Source organism: Dreissena polymorpha, chromosome 5 (genome assembly GCF_020536995.1).
Source record: "Dreissena polymorpha isolate Duluth1 chromosome 5, UMN_Dpol_1.0, whole genome shotgun sequence".
NCBI lineage: Eukaryota > Metazoa > Mollusca > Bivalvia > Myida > Dreissenidae > Dreissena > Dreissena polymorpha.
Window position 1 is genome coordinate 3,468,955 of NC_068359.1, and position 25,196 is coordinate 3,494,150.

Below are 25,196 nucleotides of genomic sequence, written 5' to 3' on the forward strand. Positions count from 1 at the left end.
GGTTGTCATTGTTACGGAATTATGGCCCTTTTTTGACTTAGTAACTTTTAATATATGGTTAAATTTTGTGTTTCGATCCACTCGAAGTATCAAGGCTATTGCTTTCAAACTTCAAATACTTACATGCTATCATGAGGTTACTGTACCTGGCAACTTGAATTTTACTTTGACCTTTGAATGACCTTGACTCTCAAGGTCAAATTATTAAATTTTGCTAAAATTGCCATAACTTCTTTATTTATGATTAGATTTGATTGATACTTTGATGAAACTACTCTTACCTGACATACCACAATAGACTTCACCCAAACCATCCCCCGTGCCCTCCCCCCCCTCCCCCCCTCCCCCCCCCCCCTAATTTTTTTTTTTTTTTTTTTTTTATAAGATCATCTCACAAATGACCACCACACCCTCACACTATACCCCCCACCCCACCCCCCCCACCCCCCCCCCCAAATTTTTTTTTGATTTTTTTTTTTTTTTTTTTTTTTTTTTTTTAAGATCATCTCACAAATTATCACCACACCCTCACACTATACCCCCCCCCCCGATTTTTTTTTTTTTTTTTTTTTTTTTTTTCGCTTTTTTGGAAGATAATGTAATAAATGTCCACAACCCCACACTATACACCCCTCTTCACTCCACTCCTCCCTCCTTTGTGATTGAAAATGAGAGTCCCTTCACCTTTAAAAAGAAAATAGATGAGCGGTCTGCACCCGCAAGGCGGTGCTCTTGTTAAAATTAGCATTGTCTTCGATTTTTTTCAAAGAATACTATCAGAATAGCAAACAGTTTGGATCCAAATGAGACGCCACGTTCTGTGGCGTCTCATCTGGATCCAAACTGTTTGCAAAGGCCTTCGAAATTCGGTTCCCGCACTTTAAGGGTTAAGCACCACCTAAGGGAAGGAAGGAAAATGCACTACCCCTCTTACAGGGTTCCACTAAAAAAGTCTTCATTTGTAAATACTGGTAGATGCAGCAAGGTTAATTTGTAAACTTAGTTTGATATTGAAAGAGAGGAAATCAGGTGAAAGGAGAAGGAATCACACCCCTCAATATCAAAATTATTTAGTGCTAATTAACATTTCTGCAAATACCTAATTTGGGAGCACTTGTTTTGAAACTGGGTACACGGTAGTTGTTGGTTACTTGCTCTCATTTACAATCTGATTACAGGGGATGAAATAGATGCCTTGTGCCGCAGAGGTCCCCTTTTTGATATACATTTAGTGAGCAATATCATATTCTAAAGACAGGAGGCATCTGTAATTCTCAGGATAGAGACTCTAGAGTGTCTCTATAAGCAAATGGCTTTCCATGATATGCTTTTCTGTGGCATATAGAAATGTATACTATTGGTGAAAGAAAATTCGAAGTCAGTGGATATTTACAGATTATATAATTTTCACAGACCAAACATTTTATAAAAACATATCTATCAATTACATCAATATACCAGTTTGTTACTTTTTCTAACAAATATAAATCCGTGTAGAATATTCACAAAAATGTTTATATCATAAATCCATGAAAGATATAGATAAAACTTCATTAAACGCCGCACAGATCATGACACTTGTCATAAAGCTCAACCTCCTGCTGTTGGTGGTCTTTACAGTATAAGGTGCAATACAGGACAACTTTCATCTTAATGTCCTGGAATGGCACTTGTGAAAATATCTTTCTGTATAACCGCTTGTGAAAAAATCAATCATTCACTGGTTACTTAATGAAAAACATTGACTTGTACACAGTTGTTCATCAATAAAAGTGTTTACCACTTATGGGTTACATTAAACAAGAACCTTTGCAATGCCATGAAAGGGTTTTCAATATTTTAGTTAGGTATTTAAATGATTGTTCAATCCCAAGCAAGGCTTGCTTGAAATCTATCAACACACACAATGTTCGCGCAATTCATCCATCCGAACTGAAGTTATTGAGAGGGAAACCGTTTTTGTATTTTAAGTAAAATTTTAAGTAATTTGACCTTGATCCAACTTGTTTCAACTGAAAGTAAGCTACAAACAAACACAAATTTGAATCATTACATGCATAAAAATGAAAACTATTGTGCAGAGATTTTCAATATTTAAAAACACTTACAGTGACCTTGATCTATACCCAACTTTGACATCCCAAGCTGGTATACATATATATATTACCTGCACAATAAATTTCAGGATAATTACTATGCCAAAAGATAAAGTCGTTGAGCACAAAACATTTTTCTATCTTAAGAAATGGTAAACTTGACCCTTTGACTTTTTTCCCCAAATGAAACTACCGGGTTCATGCTTGAAGCAACCCGCACACAAAGGGTGACAGCCTGGTTAATGAACAATTGCACATGGCTGTTATTTACTTAAAATCCCTGAACTAAGAATCTTGAACAAAAATTAAGGTTGATAATTGTATATACCCACAGGTCTATTTTGTCTTGAAAGTGCAAGGGTAAATATGCAGTCTATGAGTTCAAGACAATGGAAGCATCGTCTGGGTCCTGAACCTGACCTAAGACCTCCTGAGTATTGGGGTTAACACAGTACACCTGGTACAACGGCTTGCTGCTGTCCGAATTGAGAAGTGAAACATCAGCATTCATGGCTGCAGAGATCAGCTGAAATTTCTCAAAATCCATCCCGACATTGTCACCTACAATTATTTTTACTGGTTCCTGATCTCCAAAAGTCATTAATTGCTTACTCTCGTTTGAATTTTCTGTTGTCAGATACACTGTCTCGATGCCAGACTGGCTGAAAATAAAGTTTTCATTCACCCCACCCACTTCCTGCATCTGACTGGTTACCACAAAATCCCCATGCAACTTCCTGTGAATAACAAATTCAGACTGGTTCAAGAAATTCTGATTGCAGTCTGTGCACTGATATATTTGAGTAGCAGTCAACTCTCCATGAACGGAGAAAAGATGCTGCTGCAAACTATCTGTTGAATTGAAGGCAATATTGCACATTTCACAGGTTGTTTCAACATTATGAATCGCTTCGTGTTGCTTCAAGGCATCTGTAAGGAAAAAGCATATACTTAATACATGCAAAACCCAGTTTGACTACACAAATCAAAGAAAAACACTTGTGGTTACTAGGAATCAATGTCTCAATATGGGAATCAAATCAGTGATTTAAATCTACAGTGGGCATCATATCAAAATGCCGTGGGAAACTAGAGTTAATCACAATAGTTAAGAAGAATATCCTCCACCCCGCATATTGCAATATTGATCCTGATGTTACAGAATTTGTCCCTTTAAAAAGGGCCTAATTTTTAACAGGAGGATACAAATTGCACATGCATGTGATACAATTCCTGTAAGTTAGAATGTTTTACTTTGTAACGTGTAGAAATACATGTAATCTACATGTGTGTATGCCAGACAGAATATTACCATATGGCTATCCTCACTTCTAATGTAAATGAATTTTCCAACTTAACATTTAGTAAATTGTAAATTTTGTTTGATCACGTGTAATTGAAAATTTATTAACATGAAGATTAGAGTTAAAAAACCTTCTCTACAATTGATGTCCTTCTTTCATAGACTCTTACTTTTTCCTGAGAAATACAGTCCACAAGTGGGACACTGCAGCCTGAGTTCGTTCTCATGTCTGCGTTTGTGAGCCTTCAGGTTCGACATGGCTGAAACATAACGTAAGACGCTGACGATCACCCATCAGGAAAAAATGGGCTTAATGCATGCGTATAAAGTGTCCTCCCTGATTAGCCTGTGCAGTCCACACAGCTGTGCAGTCCACACAGGCTGCAGTCCACACAGGCTAATCAGGGATGACACTTTCCACTTTCATGTGTTTTTTTTCATTTAAAGGAAGTTCCTCCCTTTTGAGCGAAAAATCCAGTCTAGAGTAATCTATGAACTATTGAATAGAAAGACCAGACATTTTATTCAGACTTATATATAAGTACATCATCTTAATAGTTAACCCTTTGCATGCTGGGAAATTTGTCATCTGCTAAAATGTTGTCTGCTAAATTTCTAAAATTAGCATTTTCTTCGATTTTTTTCAAAGAATACTATCAGAATAGCAAACAGTTTGGATCCTGATGAGACGCCACGTTCTGTGGCGTCTCATCTGGATCCAAACTGTTTGCACAGGCCTTCAAAATTCGGTTCCCGCACTGAAAGAGTTAATAAATACAATATAGAAGTAAGTATGTCACGTTTCCAATACATTAAAGTTCAATACAAATGAAATATATATGCATATAGTAAACTGTCAAACATGAAGTCTTAAAATGACAGACAGATTTTGTAAGTGATACTGGTTATATGGTATAATTGATCCAATGAAGTGCAAATACAAATGCTTCTCTTATATATTTACACAACTTGACAAGTTTTTTCCCCAGATGAAGTCAGTAATTGGTGATACTTAAACACCGATGGATTAACATATACAATATGTTTAAGGTATTTTTGTCTTAAAACACTAAAACAGGGAAAAATACAAACGCAGTGAAACTTATCCTCAATGTCTCTACTAATGCAACATAAACAGTATATTTTCCCATCATGTAGCTTGGAATATTATTTTGGGCAAACCTCCCTGATTGGATTCTAAATGGGTGTACAGATATTCTTAGTTTGACAAAGTGAAAATGCAAATTCCTTTGTAACAAATCAAAATCAGGTTCGCATACTATTAAACGTTTGAAAACTCTATACATGTCAAATACAGGACTGTTACTTAATGTACAATACCATTGTTGTTTAAATGTATCTATAAGTCTGTTTGTAAACTGTCATATAAAGGAAGAAACACATACAGAGCTACATGTACGACTATTAAAAACATATCCATAGCCATAATCGGCAAACAACTTTTTAATTTATGAGACCCAATTAATGTGTCCTTTATGACACTCTTTAACAAGCATATTATACACAGTATGGAGAATGGAGTAATATTATTACTAAATCGAATTGTAAACCAATATTTTTACATTCTCATAAAACGATTCATGTAAAGTGGGTATCTACCCAACTCTCCATAAACACTTGTATAACAACTGTTGAGTCTTACTTGCAGCATATGTTAACAAAAAATTTAATAGATACATTCTATTTCTTTAGACTTTTTTAAACCCCGTACTTGAAGGTATCAGTTTCTATAGACTTCACTCACTTCTGAAGTACTGGCCACATAGGTCACAGAGGTGTGGTTTGACTCCCTCATGAATCAACATGTGCTCCTTCAATACACCATTCTGGTTGAAACATTTGGAGCACTCGGGGCAGCTGAAATGTATCAAAATACACACAATACATTTTATGTGGTAAAAACTTTCATACATTGCTCTTTCTTCCCGGACAATCTATGAGAATAACATATAAGTAACAGAATAACATATAATGAACAGTTCAAAGTATTTTGCAAAAAATCATTTTAAAATTTGACTTCACAGGCTTCTCTGTGCAACACTCTACACACATGCATCAAAAGAGATTTTAAGATTTATGTTACCTGTATGGTTTTTCCCCAGTATGGGTTCTCATATGGACCTCCAGAACTTTCTTCTCCTTGAATGCCTTGCCACAGCTCTCACATGTCCAGGGCTTCACCTCGCTGTGGGTCGTGGACATGTGGGCCGTCATGTTGCCCTTCGTCGTAAACGTCTTCTGGCAAATCTCGCAGGCGAACGGGCGTTGGCCTGTGTGGGTGCGTGTGTGCACTGTTTCAATAGAACAAAACATTTGAGTCTCCTCTGTGAAAAGGGGTTTTAATGCACGTAAAGTATTGTCCTAGATAGGTCCGACTGTTGTCCCAGAATAGCCTGTATAGTATGCACAGGTTAATCAGGGTCGACACTTTCCGCCAGAGCTGGATTTTAGTGAAAAACAATGTCAAAAACAATCAGGGTCGACACTTTCCGCCTGAGCAGGATTTTCGTGAAAAACAATGTCAAAAACAATCAGGGTCGACACTTTCTGCCTGAGCTGGATTTTCGTGAAAAACAATGTCAAAAACAATGTTCCTATAAGGGAAACATGCAATAAAAGCGGCAAGTGTTGTCCCTGGTTAGTCCAGTTATCCCTGGACTGCACAGGCTAATCTAGGATGACACTTTACACACATGCATTGCATCACCCTTTCACACGTACAGTATGGCTCATTTCAATTGCAAAATACTGTAAACTGAAACATCAATTTTCTCTATTAATTAAATAATATATTTTGTGTTGCATTTGGACACTAGTTGCGCTGATATATAATCTAGTAAAACCAAAAATATTGATATTGCTGTCATTTTGTGCTTTTTTCCTAAAAGAGTATAATTTGCATGATGTGCATGAGAGAGATCATGAAAATGTGAGTGTTTTTTAATAGTATATTTCAATATGTACAATTCAGGATCAGGATTCAAAATAATGGATATTTCCAATAAATAATATCATATTCCTGTTAAAATAAATTAATAAACAATACTTAATAATTATGTTTTAATCTAGATAATATGTCTACAAATAATAATCTTGCAATAGACTCCAGAAGTCATGCATACCAAGTAATGAATGGTATGTTTTCAATTCGAGCTTGCAGACTTCACAAACGTGAACTTTTTCACCTTTGTCGTTTATCAAAGGCTCTGGTAGTTTTCCTGTACAAGGTCGACCTTTGCCTCGTTTGGCCTTGTTACCTAGCAGTGATGGTTCATCGCTATGCGCAAGGTCATCACCATCTTCAGTACTATGTTTGACTTTCCTTTTTGATCTCCTAACAACAGAGCCTAAATCTGCCTCCCCTGCTTGGTTGCTGTTGTTAGCAACTTTTTCTTCAACAATCTAAAAAACAAATACAGGTACATTACACATAGTTATAAATTTGACAGGAATTATTCGTCCTCTTTACCATATATGTTTCACAGTCTCCACAAAAATCAGCCTGCCTTCAGACAAATCCAGAAAAACTGCAAGAGGTCAAGGATTTTTTTTCAGAATACTGGCCCTTATTTGGAGAAAAAAAATTGTAGCTGACTGGCCAGTAGGTAAATTGGAATATACACCAGTTATTGTTATGACATTACCAGACCTTGTAGCCAGTAATGATTTTTGGTCTTTCACAGAGACTTTATCATGCAGATATAATTTTACCCCTGTGTTTGGTGTATTTATTGCATTAAAATTACAAAAAGACATGTTACAAATCATAAGCTTCTGTTTGGATGCACAGAACATTGAAGGAGAAAAAACATGTGGCAAAATTTATGTTGAAAATGCCTTACTTCCTATATGGGCTGTACTGGTACAGTTAAACCTACCATAATTACTCTAAGCTTTCGGACACTTATACATTTTTTATTTTTTTCGTGTCAGAAAATTTATATATGAACAATAATCCAAAATTACAAGTGTCCAAAAATTAAGAGACAAAACTTAAGGTGTCCAAATATTATAATTATATTGAAATAAATAAAAATAAATCAATTTTCAATAATCTTCTTGTGATTAACTCTTCATTTTTTGCTTGAAAAAATTAATATAACTTCAAAGCTTTGCTAACTCTTGCCTGAAATGAAAAATACAAAAACGTGAAAAACTGAGAACATTCTGCTTCCTTAATAGTACGACACTGTTTCAAATGCTGTTGGGTGAATCCATTACTTCCTACTGGTATACATGGTTATTTACCCATTAACACAAATGTAATGGTCCATTGCCTTCAGGAATGAATCTGCAAGGTTTTATGACCTTAAACCTGTTGTAAAAAACCATGATCAAAGTGTCACAAGATATGCAAAAACAGGGCCAAAATCTGTAGAAAAGCGCTGTAAAATATACTGTCCGAAAATTAAGAGACATTAATTATGGACGAATACCCATATATCCGAAAATTAAGTCGCAAAAAATAATTATTTTTGCTAAAAAAGAGGGTGTCTGAAAACTTACGAGTGATTACGGTATGCTGTGCAATGCAGTAAAAGGCGTGCAGCTAGGTGAACAGTCTGGGTAATTTTTTTTATCAAATTGAAACTTTTGGTTTCAGTACTAGTTTTAATAAAAAGTAATTTCAAAAGTAAACATACAATAACAGCAACAATGTTAATTTAATTTTATAATATTAAATTCTATCACTAAAGTCTAACATCATTAAATATCTATGTTTGGTATATTCCTCATCATTCATTTAAAGTCATGCCAATCTGGACTACTGAAATGTTTCGAGCAGATATAGGAAAGACACTTAATGCACCTTCACCATTTTTTGAATGACACAGGCAAAACATTATTATAAAACATTAATGTAATGAATAGGTGAATGCTTAAGAAAACTAACCATCTGATAGGCTGACCCATCTGAAATCCGAATGAACTCAAAAGTGATCTTTTCATCATTTCTGATAGTCTGAGAATTATCATTTGTAAGCTCTTGCTTACAAATTGTGCCGTCACCATCTTCTGACAAATTATTTTCCACAGGCAGCCATGGAGTTGAAATTTCCGTACACTCTGGATTGTTTATGCAAGGGTCTTGCCTCTCAATATTTTTGTGTATATGATGGTCATGCTCATATTCTGCAATTTCAACCCTAAATTTGTTATTATTTGCGTTAAACTCATTACTAATGACTTTGTCCTTGGCAGAATCATTGCTGGATTTTCCTTCCTCCACCTCACTAAAAGATCCATGCATGTCATGCTTTGTTTTTTCAGCATCATGTTTTTTCAACGGAGGACAATTTTCTAAATTCTGGATATTGCTTTCAGTAGATATTTTTTCAATTGTGTTTGCATTATCGAAGATCATTAAAATAGCTGTAAATGCATTATTGAGCAATGTTCTAGCTAGGATCTTGTTGGAGGCATCCATCCTCTCCACTAAACATTTCAGTTCATCAAGCTGAAAAATATTTACATGATATCAATATTGTATAATAAAATATACCATATCAATGGATACATACAAGTATATTATGCATAATAATTAAAAAAATAAATAATATAAAGCTATTCAAACACCAAACAAGTGAATAATTTAGACAGTTTTTTTGTTTTAGTATATATTTAAACAAGTGGATCATGTATATAAAGTGTAACAGCTAATAACAGACGTCCCAGTAGCCGAGCAAACTTTTCTTCAAACAGACACTAGTTCAAGTCCTGATACACATATTTTCTTTTTATTTCTCTGTTTCAATTCTATTATTGTTCATATATAATTGATCTAAAGTTCAGATGTTGAAATATAACAATTTTCGGCATTTAATGAGAAACTTTAAACATGAAAGGCCCAAAGTCGCTCATCAGAGATACAAAGGAAATGACCTACTCAGATAAAGCCCAAAGATATCATTAGAACAAATGTTCTGACCAAGTTTCATGAAGATCGAGTGAACTATAATCTATAAATGTAAATTTTAGAGTACTAACAAGGTTTCACTATAGCCATATTAGCATAAATTCCCCGACCCCTGGTGGCGATGTTTTTCAACAGACCTGAACTATTTCCGAACTGATCCAAGATATCATTCAAACAAGAGGGCCTGATAGGCCCAAAGTCGCTCACCTGAGATTCAAAGGAACTGACCTGTTCTGTGCAGCCCAAAATGTCATTAGAACAGTATTTTCTTACCAACTTTCATGACTAGTGAACACCCTGGCAGCCACGTTTTTTAACAGACCAGAACCATTTTCATACACATCCAAGAATCATTAAAAAAAATTTACTGACAAAGTTTCATAAAGATTCATATGTCTATATAAGGAAAAATGCCCCGCCCACTGGTGGCCATGTTTTTCAAGCAACTGGAACCACTTTCGAACTTGTCCATAATATTGTTTGGAAAAATCTGATGACAAAGTTTAATGATAATCGTACAATAAATATGGCTTCTAGAGAGTTAACAAGGTTTAACTATAGCTATATAAGGAAAAAGGCCACGCACCCTTGGCGGCCATGTTTTTCCACCAACCGGAACCATTTTCGAACTCATCCAAGATATCATTGGGACAAATCATCTGACCAAGTTTCATGATGATCCGACAATAAATGTGGCCTCTAGAGTGTTAACAAGGTTTAACAATGGCCCTATATAGCCATATAAGGAAAAATGACCCTGGTGGCCATGTTTTTTAACAGACCAGAATTTTTTTTTAACTCATTCAAGATGTCATTGAGACGTATGTTCTGACCAAGTATCATGATGATCGGACCATAAATTTGGCCTCTAGGGTGTTTACAAGGTTTTACTATAGCCAAATAAGGAAAAATGCCCCACCCAATTGCGGCCATGTTTATCAACCAATCGGAACCATTTTTGAACTCATCCAAGATATCATTGGGATAAATCTTCTGACCAAGTTTCATGAAGATCGAAAAATAAATGTGGACTCTAGAGTGTTAACAAGGTTTTACTATAGCCATATAAAGCCATTCCAGTCTGTGGAAAAATGCCCCAAACCCTGGGGGCCATGTATTTCAACCAACCAGATCAATTTACGAGCTCGTTTAAGATATCACTAGGACAAATCTTCTGACCAAGTTTCATGATGATCAGACAATAAATTTAGCCTCTGGAGTGTTTAGATGGTTTTACTATAGCCATATCGGGAAACATGCCCCAACCTCCTGGTGTTCATGTTTTCAACCAACCGTAATTTTTTTCAAACTCGGGCAAGATATCATTCGGACGAATCTTCTTAGAAAGTTTTATGAAGATGGGACATTAAATGTGGCCTTTAGAGTGTTAACAAGTTTTTAATATAACCATATATAGCCATATTAGGAAAAATTCCCGCCCCCTGGCGGCCATGTTTTTCATGAAACCCGTAACCGTAACCATTTTCGAAATCTTCCAAGATATCATTTAGAACAATCTACTGACCAAATTTCATGAAGATATTAAATGTGGCCTCTAGAGTGTTAACAAGGTAAATGTTGACGTCGCAGGACGCACGACCGACAAAAAGGCGATCACAAAAGCTCACCATTAGAACATGGTGCTCAGGTGAGCTACAAATGTTCCAATCTATGAATAAGTCCCTAAAAGGGACCTTTTCATGTTTTGGTAAATTCACACAATTAAAAAAATGTTTCAGATTCGCAAATTTGCATTGTAGTTATGATATTTGTTAGGAAACAGTAATACTGAACATTAACCATACTCTAAAATATCTATTATAGGCATCTTTTGACTTTTGAAAATTATAAAGTGTTGTAACGCTATACGATTGAATAATTTGGAGAGTTCTGTTGTTTTATTTTGTGACACTACACGGTTTGCTTAAATAAAAGTATAAACAATGGCTGTTTGTAAAACATGCATGCCCCCCATATGGGCTGTCAGTTGTAGTGGCAGCCATTGTGTGAATACTTTTTTTGTCACTGTGACCTTGACTTTTGACCTAGTGACCTGAAAATCAATAAGGGTCATCTGCCAGTCATGATCAATGTACCTAAGAAGTTTCATGATCCTAGGCCTAATTACTCTTGAGTTATCATCAGGACACCATTTTACTGTTTCAAGTCACTGTGACCTTGACCTTTGACCTAGTGACCCTAAAATAACTAGGGTTCATCTGCCAGTCATGATCAATGTACCTATGAAGTTTCATGATCCTAGGCGTAAGCATTCTTGAGTAATCATCCGGAAACCATTTTACTATTTCGAGTCACTGTGACCTTGACCTTTGACCTAGTGACCTGAAAATCAATAGGGGTCATCTGCCAGTCATGATCAATGTACCTATGAAGTTTTATGATCCTAGGCCTAAGCGTTCTTAAGTTATCATCCGGAAACCATCTGGTGGACGGACGGACCGACCGACATGTGCAAAACAATATACCCCCTCTTCATCGAAGGGTGGCATAAATACATATCACTGCAATTTTTGTATGAGCACGGATGGCCGAGTGGTTAAAGTGTTAGACTTTTACTCCAGGGTAAGTGGTTCGAGCCGAGTTGAGGGTTACTTTTTTCTTTTGTAAATTTTATTTTTGTTTCTTTTACTGGAGCTTTTTAGATCTAATGTTTACATTTATCATTATAAAGCATTTAAAACAGACTTCAATACATGCCAAAATCTGTGAAAAGGTCCCTTTAAAGATACATTTTTTATAAAACTTGAATTACTCTTTAGTGTTTAGAAAATTCTATGATATTGTTTTTTGGTCAAAAATGTTAATTTTCCATTTTGGGAAAGATAAATTTTGATTACAAACTAGCAAAAATTTCTTCCTAAGTTATTTGTCAATATTTTTTGAAAATATTAACTTTTGAACAGGAATAACGCCCTTAATTGAAAGACAATGGTCGGCTCTTCAACGAAGCCAAGGATAAGGCCGACATCCTAAACCGCCAATATTCTTCTATCTTCACTAGAGAAGACCAGACCCATGTACCAGAACCGACAGGACAATCATTTCCATCCATGAGTGATATTGTGGTGACAATAGAAGGAGTTAAGAAACTCCTTGACAAAAGCAACCCTAACAAAGCCACAGGGCCAGACCAGATACCAGCTTGGATACTAAAAGAATGCTCTGCAGAGCTTGCACCTATCCTGACGTTGGTTTTCAATGAGTCATTACAGCAAAGCGAGGTCCCAGAAGATTGGCGCCAAGCCAACGTCACAGCCATCTTCAAGAAGGGCTCAAGATATGATGCCAGCAACTACCGGCCCGTATCTTTGACCAGTCTCTGCTGTAAACTCATGGAACACGTCATTGTCAGCACCACCTTAAAGCACCAAGACCAGCATAACATCCTCACCAACTGCCAACATGGCTTCAGAGCACGTCGAAGCTGTGAGACCAAGCTACTTACGCTAAGTCACGAGCTCGCGTACTCACCTGACAAAGGCATCCAGACCGACAAGGTCGTGCTTGACTTTAGCAAAGCGTTCGACCGGGTCCCACACCAGCGCCTTCTAAAAAAATTGGGCCACTACGGCATCCGAGGAAGCACCCACAGATGGATCTCATCATTCTTGTCCAACCGTTCGCAGCAGCTCATTGTGGAGGGTGCCACCTCCGATCAGGTTCCGGTCGTCAGCGGCGTGCCCCAGGGTACTGTCCTTGGGCCGCTGCTATTCCTCCTCTTCATCAACGACTTACCAGACGGACTGAAGTCATCTACAAGGCTGTTCGCTGATGACTGCATTGTCTACCGCCAAATCAGAACCAAAGAGGACTGTGACACCCTGCAGAACGACTTACAAACCCTATCTGAATGGGAGCAAACATGGGGTATGGAGTTCCACCCGGAGAAATGCAGTGAACTAAGAGTCACCCGGAAGCTTCGTCCAATAGAACACACATACCTATTGAAAGGAACAACTCTAACCGTGGACAAAACAACAAAATACCTTGGTGTGGACATTCACTCTACGCTTTCTTGGAACACCCATATTGACCGAACCACCAAGAAAGCTAACAACATGCTGGGCTTCCTACGCAGACAGGGTTTTTTTTGGCCCGATTTTATAGCCAAAATTCGGCTATGTTCCCAATCCCAAAAAGTATACTCTTTTCCCAAAATCTGGCAAAAAAATCCCAATTTCCCCCCCCCCCCCCTACATTTATTATTTTTTTTTTAGAAGTGTCTAATGCGTTTTTTGATCTCAATTTTAATTCAATTACATCTAACAAAGTATTATATGATTTTGTTCTTTTAATTTGAATGATTATAAAGAGTTATATCAAATTTAGTATTTCCCTAATCAGTGGACTTTTCGTGTGAAAAACAAGGCTAAAGAAGTGTCTTATGCGTATTTTATCTCAATCTTAATTCAATTACATCTAACAAAGTATTATATGATTTTGTTCTTTTAATTTGTATGATTATAAAGAGTTATATCAAATTTAGTATTTCCCTTATCACTGGACTTTTTGTGTGAAAAACAAGGCTAATGAATTTATTTTCCCAATTTCATGAAAATGCCAATAAAATTCCCAATTCCAAAGCCATGGGCTATCTTCCCAAAAAGTGGGGAAAAAAACCTGGCAGAAATCTTCGGCACAGTCTTCAAGCCACAAAAGTCAATGCTTATAAGACACTAGTCCTACCCCACCTAGAATACTATGCATCAATCTGGAACCCTCACACAAAAGAACAAGTAAAGAAAATTGAAATGGTCCAAAGAAGAGCAGCACATTTCGCCACCAACCGTTATCGCAATACCAGCAGCGTTACGGATATGCTGCAATTACTTCAATGGGAGACTCTTGAGGACAGACGCACGAAACTCCAGGACAGACGCATGAAACTCCAGCTAGTGATTCTGTACAAGATTATACATGAACTTGTCGACATACCAAGTCATGTCTACCTATTAGAAGCACCAGTACGAACACGTCGGAACATGCATAGCTTGGCATACAATCATTACTCAACATCAGATGTCTTCAAGTTCAGTTTCTTCCCTAGAACCATCCCAGTGTGGAACAGACTACCAGCCACAAGAGGCCCCCTCTTTGGTATCCTTCAAGAGGGAGCTAGCGACGCTGCATTTTTAACGAGGGGCTTCACTCCCAGCTGGTTGTACCACCAGCTGGGATTATCTCTCTTTTTCCTTCCTCTTACCATGTATCTATTCTTATTATTCCTAATTTAAATATGTAGTATTGTGTTCTTTATCTGTATTATCTCTTCTAACATTATATACTCTGAATATATACTATTATATTGTACTTAATTTGTATCACCTCATGTAGTCTTTATATAATCAATCTTTCTATCCATCTTTTTACTCTTGTATTAAGCGCCACTACCCGTTGAGTAATTGTCAAGTTTGACTGGTCAACATACCCATGAAGATGAACAGTATGTCTGTGTTAAGGAGTGGATATTTTTTTTATCATTTATATGAAATTTAACAAAAAGTCAAAGTGTAATCCTATCTAAGGGATGAATAAACAAATTTATAGAAAATGATATGTATGAATCAGTGCTTCGATCTACGGTAGGTTGCCTTCCAATCCAAGCATTGTCCATTTCCTTAGGAAACCTGATTTTTAGTTTATTTTTACTTTTATAGTAGTACAGACAATTTTTCTTTGTATGCATATAATGCTCTCATTCTCAAAAAATATAGTTAACCCTTAATAGGTTGAATATATATGAAACAGGAAAAATAGGTATTTATCCAAAATTATGCATATCCGAATATACATGTATGTTCAGTTAAATGTTCGAACCGTTTTGTTTTTTAACAATGACGTTTAATACTAACAAGAGACTTAAATTTAAGCAGCTTATGATCTGTGTACGATTTCTCTTCTAGTGCGTCCATGAATAGATCGCTAATTTGAGCACAAAAGTAGATGTCCTTAAATATTATAATGATCGAAAAATTTAGTAGGGACGCTCAGCGCAATACGAAAACTAATAAAATAGATCTATTTACTGACATTTTTTATTGAAAACTAATATTGCATAGTTGCATTTGAATCATTTAAAAATTATTAATTACACTATAAAATTAATAATCTTGTAAAATACTCGCAGCTATTTTGTTTTACTAAATGTTGTTCTAAGCGACTCATGGCACGAAACGTCCAACCCCTTTACAAACAATGAAATAAAAAAATAACGACTTTTTAGAAAATAATTTATCATGGGGACTGTCTTAAATTATGGGAACCTCGCACATTTTAGACTTGACAGTTGAATATATAGAATTTCTTGTTGTGCAATTTATAAGATTTTGTGTATTCCTTATTTCGTCGAAGCATGAAACAAGTATTGTCGCAAATATGGGTGACAAATCAACTTTAGAGGAAGAGTTTGGTGAATGCATTGAAAACGTCCATGATTATAGCTATTGTGAAAGTGTTGATATAGAAATTGGTAAAGTCCACTCATCAGCTGCTAAAAGAAATAGCATTGAAGTAGCCCGCAATTCTAAAAGAAAACGCTTGCATATGGACAGTTCCGAATGCTTTGAGCAAGGTAATAAGTCGTTAGCAAGTGGTTCCCCAGGTTTATCGCTTTCTGTCAATAGAGATGCCAGCAGGGGATTGTATCCTGTCATCAGAAACAGAAAACGAAAGGTTGATGTGCATGATGAAAGACACAACTTTGCAAGAATTAATACAGAAAATTCAACATTTGCTAATGCCAGAACTGGGTTTGTGGCTGCAAGTGAAATGTATAACATTGCTGTGAACAAGTCTCCAATAAAAGAAACACCTGACAATTTTGATAATCAGTCATTTAGAAAAGTACCAAAACAAATTAAGCAAATACAAAATCAAGGGAGCATTTTGAACTTCTTCATGCAATGCCCATCTAAATTAGAATGTCCATCAGGAACCGTCTTCAATACTTCAACTAAGCCTATAACCCAGGTTATGAAAGACAGCATGGAATCCACAACGTCCATTGATGCAATGGTACCAAAACTAAACATTGAAATGAATAATGATAAAATACCAGCCTCGGGAAGGTCAGTCCTGTATTCGCCCATAAAAAAAGCTGGGAATGACTGTGACTCCACCTGTATTTATATCAGTAACGATAACATACCAGCCTCGGGAAAGTCAGTCAAGTATTTGCCCGTAAATAAAGCTGGAAATGACTGTGACTCCACCTGTATTGATATCAGTGACGATAAAATACCAGCCTTGGGAAGGTCAGTCATGTATTCGCCCATAAAAAAAGCTGGGAACGACCGTGACTCCACCTGTATTTATATCAGTGACGATAGTGATTCAAACAGTCGGTTCTCCTCACAAGGAACCAACAAAACTTTGCAAAATCCTAAAAGTGATGTTGTAAAGCAGCTGTTTAATGCACAAAGGAGTTTACTTAAAGATCCCAAGCACAAATCTAAAGGGAAGAAGCAGACATCAAAATCATTTACCAGTATTTCAAAAACTGAAATTGAAAGTGTAAAGAATGAAGCTGCAAAATATTTTCTTGGTGACAGTTTTGACATGAATTCAGTTTTTAATTCTGAATCTGATGTGGAAGGTACTTTAAGTCCCATTCCTCAGTCTAATGTCAAAACAAAAGTGTTGCCAAAAGCTGTGATATCTGATAAATATGGCCTCTTAGGAACTGGTAATTATCCAAGAGATGTAGATGAAAAAATAAATTATTTTGAGCATCTCCCTCCAGAAGTTGTTGAAAATATTTTTTGCCAGTTACCAATGCTGGACTTGTGTCTAAACAGTAATCGTGTATGTTTGCAGTGGAATCAAATAATTGGAAGTGAAAAGGTATAAACAAATTTAGAAGTAATTCTTGGAACAGCTCTTTGGTGTTGTTGATTTTGATCATAATTATTGCAAAGACCCTTAAAGCTATTTGTATTCCTGGTCGATCAATTGTTTGCTGATTATCATGTCAAAAGTAAAACTGCCAGATTTAAACTTTAATACGTGTACATGTATATTTTTGTAGAGTAGTCATATGCATTGATGATAGAATCATGAATGTTTTTATTGCCATTTTTCTGACTGCAATATCTCACATTGATATTCAGGGCTTTCCTTAGACCTCCAATCTCAAGAGTCAATGACTCTTGGGACCAAATTTTCAAGAGTCAAAATCAAATTTGTATGAGTCATAATAATAACGCAGGAGAGTCAATGATCTTTTGTACTTAAAGCGAATTACTGAGATATATATATATATATATATATATATATATATATATATATATATATATATATATATATATATATATATATATAAAGCAACAAATTTACAAATATCTAAACATTTATTTCTTAATATATTCCAGTCAATAAAAGAGATAATGCAAACATACATTGTGACCAACATTGTGAAAAATACACTCGCACTTGTGGTGACATACATGTAATATATATCAGGGGTGTAAATTGTCCCAAATTCGAAATACGGAAAATTAAGCAGAGATTCAGAGACCGTAGGATAAAGGGAATAGAGAGCAGAGCCCCTCCAGCCCTTGCTTATTGTTATTCTTTAATTTCTTTCTATGTGCAATTTCTTGCGAGTACAATGCAAAATTTTATCAATCAGACCATCCGTAACACCGCATGTGTATTTGTCATTCTATAAAAAATGTTATAAAGACCGTTGGAAATAAATTAAAATTGACGAACCATACCGTATCCGAAAACGGGTAGAGATACGTCGTTTGCGAATGAAATAAAATATGTGTTTTGTTTGTCTGCAGAAAATGAAAGCCAGTAATAAGTAACCTAGCAAATACGCAATTAATATATAATTCGGTTGACATATTGTTTTAAGTATGATATTGCAGTGCTTTACTTTGCTAATAGATAATTTATAGTTGGCGGACAACTATAGCAACGTTCGTAGAATGGTACGGTTTTGGGAAAGTAGCGAAGATGTTTTAAAACAAAACAAAAAGATGTTTCGTCAGTTACTTCTCATGTCAGTGCCAGCCGTTTACCATCAAAATACCACCTTAAACTAACTAATTGGATTTCCTATCATCTCAAAATCGACCCTGGACGGCTCAAATCCGGATTTAATTATTTCATGTGCCATCTTTACCGAGGACGTGCGACAAACACGCCGATTTTCTATGCCGTCTCAAATGGTCAATTATTACACCTATGTTGTAATCAATTAGCAGATGCAGCATCCAAATTTGTCACTTTGCCACACGGTCAGTTATACCAGTTCTATGGTTATTATTAGCAACTCTGATGCAAAGCGTGTAAATTTACTTTGTAGCGAGTACATATGCCAGCATAACTTTCGCGCGTCTTTGAACGGAGCAAACATGGAATAAAACAGGGTTGGGTACACTGTATTCAGCATTGGAAATACATTCTGACATATTGTGGAAGTATTTCTCAAAATATTGTGGATAGGGATGTTATAATTATATATTGGATATTATTAAAACTGACGCGCGTGAGTCCATTCTGTTTTGGTGGGTTGGATACATGTCGTTTCTGCAAACAGCTGATAACAAACGCTCAGATAAATAATGGAACGTTGATACACGCGTCATCGAACCAGCAGTGTTTAAATTGGGCATTATTAGATTTCTCAATGGGCAAAACTCCGCCTACTGGGCGGACTTGTGCTTCAATGATTGGAAACAGGCGATAACGGTTAGCGTCTACCAAAAGATACTCCGCCCCAAGCCAATTATCGATTACTCTTAATAACTTTTGATCTCTTTGACGCAAGTCGGTACATTTCCCCGGGTCAAATGTGACGCATGGCGTAATTTTCTCAAGAGTCAAACTAGGATATTCTGTAATGTTCAAGCGTCAAAACCCGGGAGCTCGGGTCAAAGGAAAGCCCTGATGTTGTTGATGACATCCCCTAATGTGTAAGTCCCATAGTTTCACAAGGACTGGTTGTGTTGCTCTGCAGTTCGTGCCATGGAAAAAGCTGTATCATAAGCTAAAAGCTGACCATGGGACCAGCAGGGTAGAGGTTCGCCAGATGATGGTGAAATATGGCATGAAATTCCCATCCAATTACTTAGCAGCTTTGATAAGGTATGCAAATATGACTTTGTTTCACAGAATTCTCAGAACAGTAGATAACAATTAACATACTGCATTTTTTCTGTTCTGATGATCTACAAGCAGGGCTCTGTCTTATCAAGCATCTTATGACTTAATGTTAGCTTGCAACAAGTTAACATTTATAATCAATACATGTATGTAATATGTGACAGGCGACTCAATCTGTGTGTATGTTTCAACGTTGTTCAAATAATTTTCAATACCTAATGCTCTACTTGTGATTAAATTGTTCTTAATAATTCAAGATGCTTCAGGTTGTTTTTACTTTTTTGAGACTTATTATTATTATGATATATTAGATTAGATATATATATATTAGATTGATCGCCACAGAAAATACTTGACATCTTAGGTACATGAAAGACTTCAAGCCAGTCACTGCTGCCAACATGCTGGAATGTTTGTCCAAACATCGCAGATACAGCCTTGCAGGACAGCTGATAGATGAACGCTTGGAAGACTGCAAAACTCATGGGGTAAACAGTACTAAACACTGCAAAATGTAAAGGGTTTTCACCTTTGGTGCTTTCGCATAGTGACATTTATACTGGTCCTATGATTTTCTTAACATATCACCATTAGATTATGTCGAGCCTAATTTTCATCATGGGCTTTAGTTTTCTTTCTTATAAATACATGAACCAACAAACGCTAGGATTAAAATCAGAATGAATCATAAATTAATTGATATATTTACTAAATTATTCGATATTGTCATTTTGTTTTTGCTAGAGGTTAGGTCCATGAATAATTAATTATACATTTTTACAGGCATATTGACTGATAAAGGATGTAAAGATTGGTAAATTACCAGTATTGTTATGATGACTTCAGGCACCCAACCCATGGTGTGTGATCAGCCTATTGGTGATACTGGCACATAGTGTGGAGGAGATACAGGAGATCATAGGCTGCCTGTCCTGCAGTGTGTCCCAGTGTACTTCATTAGAGATACTGGAATGTCTCTACTGCATTTCCACATTTCTCTTTGCCTTCAAACTGGCTCAGAAAGGCCAGATTTGGAGTGGGTAAGGACTTACGCATGTGTGTTTGCTTGATTACAGAAAATCAGTTAACATGGCTGAATGTTATTTTAGAATGCACTTCAACATGTCTAACTAATTTAAGGATGCAATGTAATGTTTGTAACTGATTTCAGGATGAACTATTGTTATGTCAGAATGCACTATAATGTGTGTAACTTATTTCATAATGCACTATTGTTATGTCAGAATGCACTATAATGTCTGTAACTGATTTCAGGATGCACTATTGTTATGTCAGAATGCATTATAATGTGTGTAACTTATTTCATAATGCACTATTGTTATGTCAGAATGCACTATAATGTGTGTAACTTATTTCATAATGCACTATTGTTATGACAGAATGCACTATAATGTCTGTAACTGATTTCAGGATGCACTATTGTTATGTCAGAATGCATTATAATGTGTGTAACTTATTTCATAATGCACTATTGTAATGTCAGAATGCACTATAATGTGTGTAACTTATTTCATAATGCACTATTGTTATGTCAGAATGCACTATAATGTGTGTAACTTATTTCATAACGCACTATTGTTATGACAGAATGCACTATAATGTTTGTAACTGATTTCAGGATGCACTATTGTTATGTCAGAATGCATTATAATGTGTGTAACTTATTTCATAATGCACTATTGTTATGTCAGAATGCACTATAATGTGTGTAACTGATTTCAGGATGCACTATTGTTATGCCAGAATGCACTATAATGTGTGTAACTTATTTCATAATGCACTATTGTTATGTCAGAATGCACTATAATGTGTGTAACTTATTTCATAATGCACTATTGTTATGTCAGAATGCACTATAATGTGTGTAACTTATTTCATAATGCACTATTGTTATGTCAGAATGCACTATAATGTGTGTAACATATTTCATAATGCACTATTGTTATGACAGAATGCACTATAATGTTTGTTACTTATTTCAGGATGCACTATTGTTATGTCAGAATGCACTATAATGTGTGTAACATATTTTAGGATGCACTATTGATATGTCAGAATGCATTATAATGTGTGTAACTTATTTCAGGATGCACTATTGTTATGTCAGAATGCACTATAATGTTTGTAACTTATTTTAGGATGCACTATTGTTATGTCAGAATGCATTATAATGTGTGTTACTTATTTCAGGATGCACTATTGTTATGTCAGAATGCACTATAATGTGTGTAACTTATTTCAGGATGCACTATTGTTATGTCAGAATGCATTATAATGTGTGTAACTTATTTCAGGATGCACTATTGTTATGTCAGAATGCACTATAATGTGTGTAACTTATTTTAGGATGCACTATTGTTATGTCAGAATGCACTATAATGTGTGTAACTTATTTCAGGATGCACTACCGGCTGTACTATGCTCTGTACCTGTATGAGAATGCGTCCTGCTCCAGTGCAGGAGATCTACAGAGCATTATGGGCCAGAACAAGGGAGGGCAGCAGTCACTCATGAAATACAGGTAATGTGGGAGCTTGGGGTGAATTCAGAGGTTAATGTTAGGGTTCCATCTGTTGATCGGCTTGTTGCCAATTATGATGACATCACAAAAATGGTGTATATTGATGTCTTGTCTGAGTATTATTTACTTAACTGACAAAAGAAGCTTTATTAAGCAGCCAGTTTATGGCAGTAACTTAGTGGACCAGATTAAGCCAGGCAAACATTGTTTGTGATCAGATCATTAATTAGCCGATTGTCGCTGATGAGAGCGGTATGGTGTGAAACTGAAACCTGTCCTGATATCACATCAGTTTTCTGCTAGTTAGTCACTAATCATTGAAATCTAGCTTAAAACTTGGGACTTTTAACCATCTGATAAGTTATTATATTAGTTTTGTTTGCAAAAGGCGAAGTCTTAATTCAAAATAATAAAGCAAATAGCATAAAAAAGCTAATTTATTAAATTCATTATAAAATAAGACTGACGTAAGAACTGTTAGCCCTGAGGCAAATTGTGCCAGCATTTATTTAAAAAAAAAAAATTACTCCGTGTGTTCTTACTAATGATGCTTTTTATCATGAATAATTAAACCCACAGTTATAATACTAACAAATATGGATTGGAAGGAGGATCTTTGAATAATTTAAGAATCAAATACACTTCACAGAACAAGATAGATGAATGAAAAATAAGATTTTATATGTTATCATTGCATATTCTAGAAAAAAGCACAATTCCAATGTTGTACGGGTGTGTAGACTTGTTTTTAAATACGCTGCTCTAAGGTTTTGAACATTAAAACTTTTTTATTTCTTCATAGGAACTACCAGATAATTTAATGTGATACAAGTATTAAATAAATACTCTGTTCTGATAAAAGTTATAACACAATTTTATTAATACTTTTAAATGTATCACTCATTTCATGTTGAGCGATTTGACTTGTGATTTCATATTTATTTTTATGCCCCCGGTAGGGTTGCATATAGCATTTGAACTTTCTGTCCGTCTGTCTTTCCGTCCGAAAACTTTAACATTGGCCATAACTTTTGCAATATTGAAGATAGCAACTTGATATTTGGCATGCATGTGTATCTCACAGAGCTGCACATTTTGAGTGGTGAAAGGTCAAGGTCATCCTTCAAGGTCAAAAGTAAAAAAAATACAATCAAAGGGAAGTAATAAGCTTTTAAAGGGAGATAATTTCTATACCTGCCAAATGATATATTTAAATTTTATTTCAAAGCTAGGAAAAGGGGGCATTGTGTTTCTGAAAGACACATCTCTTGTTTATACATTAACTCGTGAAACAAAAATTATATATGATAAAACGTTTAATATGCTGGTTGACTCATTGACTGTCTTACCAACATTTACAAAAACCATGAAACATGAAACTTTCAGCTCTTCATCCGATTCTGTGAGACTTACCCATGAGCAGATGAGAATCGTCAAGTACATGGCCCGCCCTGAGGAAGTTATCAAAATTGTGGCTTTTGCAGGTAATCATTTCAGAGTCGTTGCTTTTGCTGGTTGTATGGTTTAAAAACACTGATTTTGCAGGGGGTCATTTCAAAATTATCTCTTTTTTTTACAGATTGAACTGGTAGCTGATATATGCTGATTGTTCAGTTCAAAGTATTATCATTTGCATGAGGTTTGTGACAGTCCAAATGCATTAAAAATATTTCTAAATGAAAATGACAAAGATCATAGGTATTAATAATTTCCAGAATTAAAGAGATAATACAAAAGTGGCAGTAACTTAAAAGAAAAAAAGAATGATATTAATCCTTATTTACCTTCAAAACGTTCAATCGTTCATGTTTTTCACTTAGCTTACAAACGACTATACAACGTTAAAACTTGATAATTTAGGCATAATGTACCAGTATATAATTGTCTGTGCTACAAAAATTTAATTGAGATAGGTAAAACACAAACCTAGTAAATTGCATTGAAAAGTATGAGAATATTTTCAGCCTTCTTTCATAATTCAAACAAAGAGTCAGGAAAAGGTGAAAATATTATGATACTGACGTGTTTGCACTTAATTTTTTTATAACCATCCTGTCCCTCAAGTCTGTTGTTTATAATATTCATAGTGCAGATAAACAAGTCACCCATTTATCCCCAGGTACTGGTAAGACCACAACACTGGTACGATACACCCAGTTGAGACCTGGCAAGAAGTTCCTACTGGTTGTCTATAACAAGTACGTGTGACTATGAAATGATAAACATCTGGGAGTCTGAAACCACCATGGGTTTTTAGCTCGCCTGAGCACAATGTGCTCATGGTGGGCTTTTGATATCACCTTTTGTCCGTCGTCTGTCGTGCGTCGTCCGTAGTCAACCTTTTGCCTTGTAAACACTCTAGAGGCCACATTTATTGCCTGATCTCCATGAAACTTGGTCAGAAGATTTGTCCCACTGATATCTTGGTCAAGCTTGAAACTGAGCCACGTGAGGTAAAAAATAGGTCACTAGGTCGAATTGAAGAAAAAGCTTGTTAACACTTTAGAAGTCACATTTATGTCCAATCTTCATGAAACTTTGTCAGAACATTTGTCCCAATACTAATTTTGACGTATATGTGTATATATCTGCTGAAACATCAAACCCTTTCTTTTTTCAAAACAACGTTAACAAACCTTGCTTAACATTCATACTACTCAGGTGAGCAACCCAGGGCCACCATGGCACTCTTGTTTTATGTTCTCTACGATATGTTTTGGTTCCAAAATAAATAATCTTTGTATGAATTTGGTCACCCATTATATGGAATCTGACCTAATACGTGTCCAAACTTGCCTTCAGATTGAATACACAGACTGACAACAAAGCATTCTCTTTGCAGTTAGCAAAGCAAGTATTTAATAAATATTTGCATTTTCAGGTAATATACCATTTATTCTCAGGTTATAATTTTGAGTAGGAATGGAGTTGTTTAATTTTGAGTGGGAATGGAGTTGTTGAATTTTGCATGGGAATGGAATTAGTTCCTCATGAGAGTTTGAAATTGGTCCAAAGAAATACCTGGCTGCTTGGAGGTGATGCAGTTTTTCTGATATGACATGATGAAAAATAATCTGTATACCAGACTTTTATTTGATACTTTAAAAATGGTGTACCAACCAAAAGCCTTATTCTTTGCCTAATTTCAAACTTGGTCAGAACATTTTTCCAATAATGTAACTG

General features: G+C 35.7%; 2 protein-coding genes across 23 annotated transcripts in view; one reads left to right on the top strand and one right to left on the bottom strand.

Annotated features, from left to right (window-relative positions):
• Nucleotides 1-1,384: 1,384 nt before the first annotated feature.
• On the bottom strand, nucleotides 1,385-15,341 carry LOC127832273 (zinc finger protein ZFP2-like). Of its 2 annotated transcripts, none has more exons than XM_052357658.1 (7): nucleotides 15,211-15,341; nucleotides 8,315-8,878; nucleotides 6,543-6,822; nucleotides 5,504-5,711; nucleotides 5,165-5,277; nucleotides 3,570-3,659; nucleotides 1,385-3,026 (listed from the first exon to the last, which is right to left on the bottom strand). In XM_052357658.1, exons 1-7 carry the CDS (start codon nucleotides 15,268-15,270, stop codon nucleotides 2,470-2,472), a joined length of 1,872 nt encoding a protein of 623 aa, XP_052213618.1. In that variant the 5' UTR covers nucleotides 15,271-15,341; the 3' UTR covers nucleotides 1,385-2,469. The 2 variants fall into 2 exon arrangements, with proteins under 2 accessions (XP_052213618.1, XP_052213619.1); XM_052357659.1 differs by having other exon boundaries at nucleotides 15,176-15,318.
• Nucleotides 15,342-15,503: 162 nt separating this feature from the next.
• LOC127832257 (F-box DNA helicase 1-like) overlaps nucleotides 15,504-25,196 on the top strand; it is a 46,561-nt gene continuing 36,868 nt past the window's right edge. For 11 of the 21 annotated variants that reach the window (XM_052357614.1, XM_052357613.1, XM_052357612.1 and 8 more), the window contains exons 1-7: nucleotides 15,504-17,200; nucleotides 19,326-19,453; nucleotides 19,836-19,959; nucleotides 20,318-20,511; nucleotides 21,891-22,013; nucleotides 23,400-23,497; nucleotides 24,133-24,211. In XM_052357614.1, the coding sequence (XP_052213574.1) occupies nucleotides 15,614-17,200; nucleotides 19,326-19,453; nucleotides 19,836-19,959; nucleotides 20,318-20,511; nucleotides 21,891-22,013; nucleotides 23,400-23,497; nucleotides 24,133-24,211 (2,333 nt within the window). In that variant the 5' untranslated portion in view covers nucleotides 15,504-15,613. The remainder of the gene's footprint in view (nucleotides 17,201-19,325; nucleotides 19,454-19,835; nucleotides 19,960-20,317; nucleotides 20,512-21,890; nucleotides 22,014-23,399; nucleotides 23,498-24,132; nucleotides 24,212-25,196) is intronic. The other 10 variants (XM_052357602.1, XM_052357603.1, XM_052357598.1 and 7 more) reach the window with 1 other exon arrangement.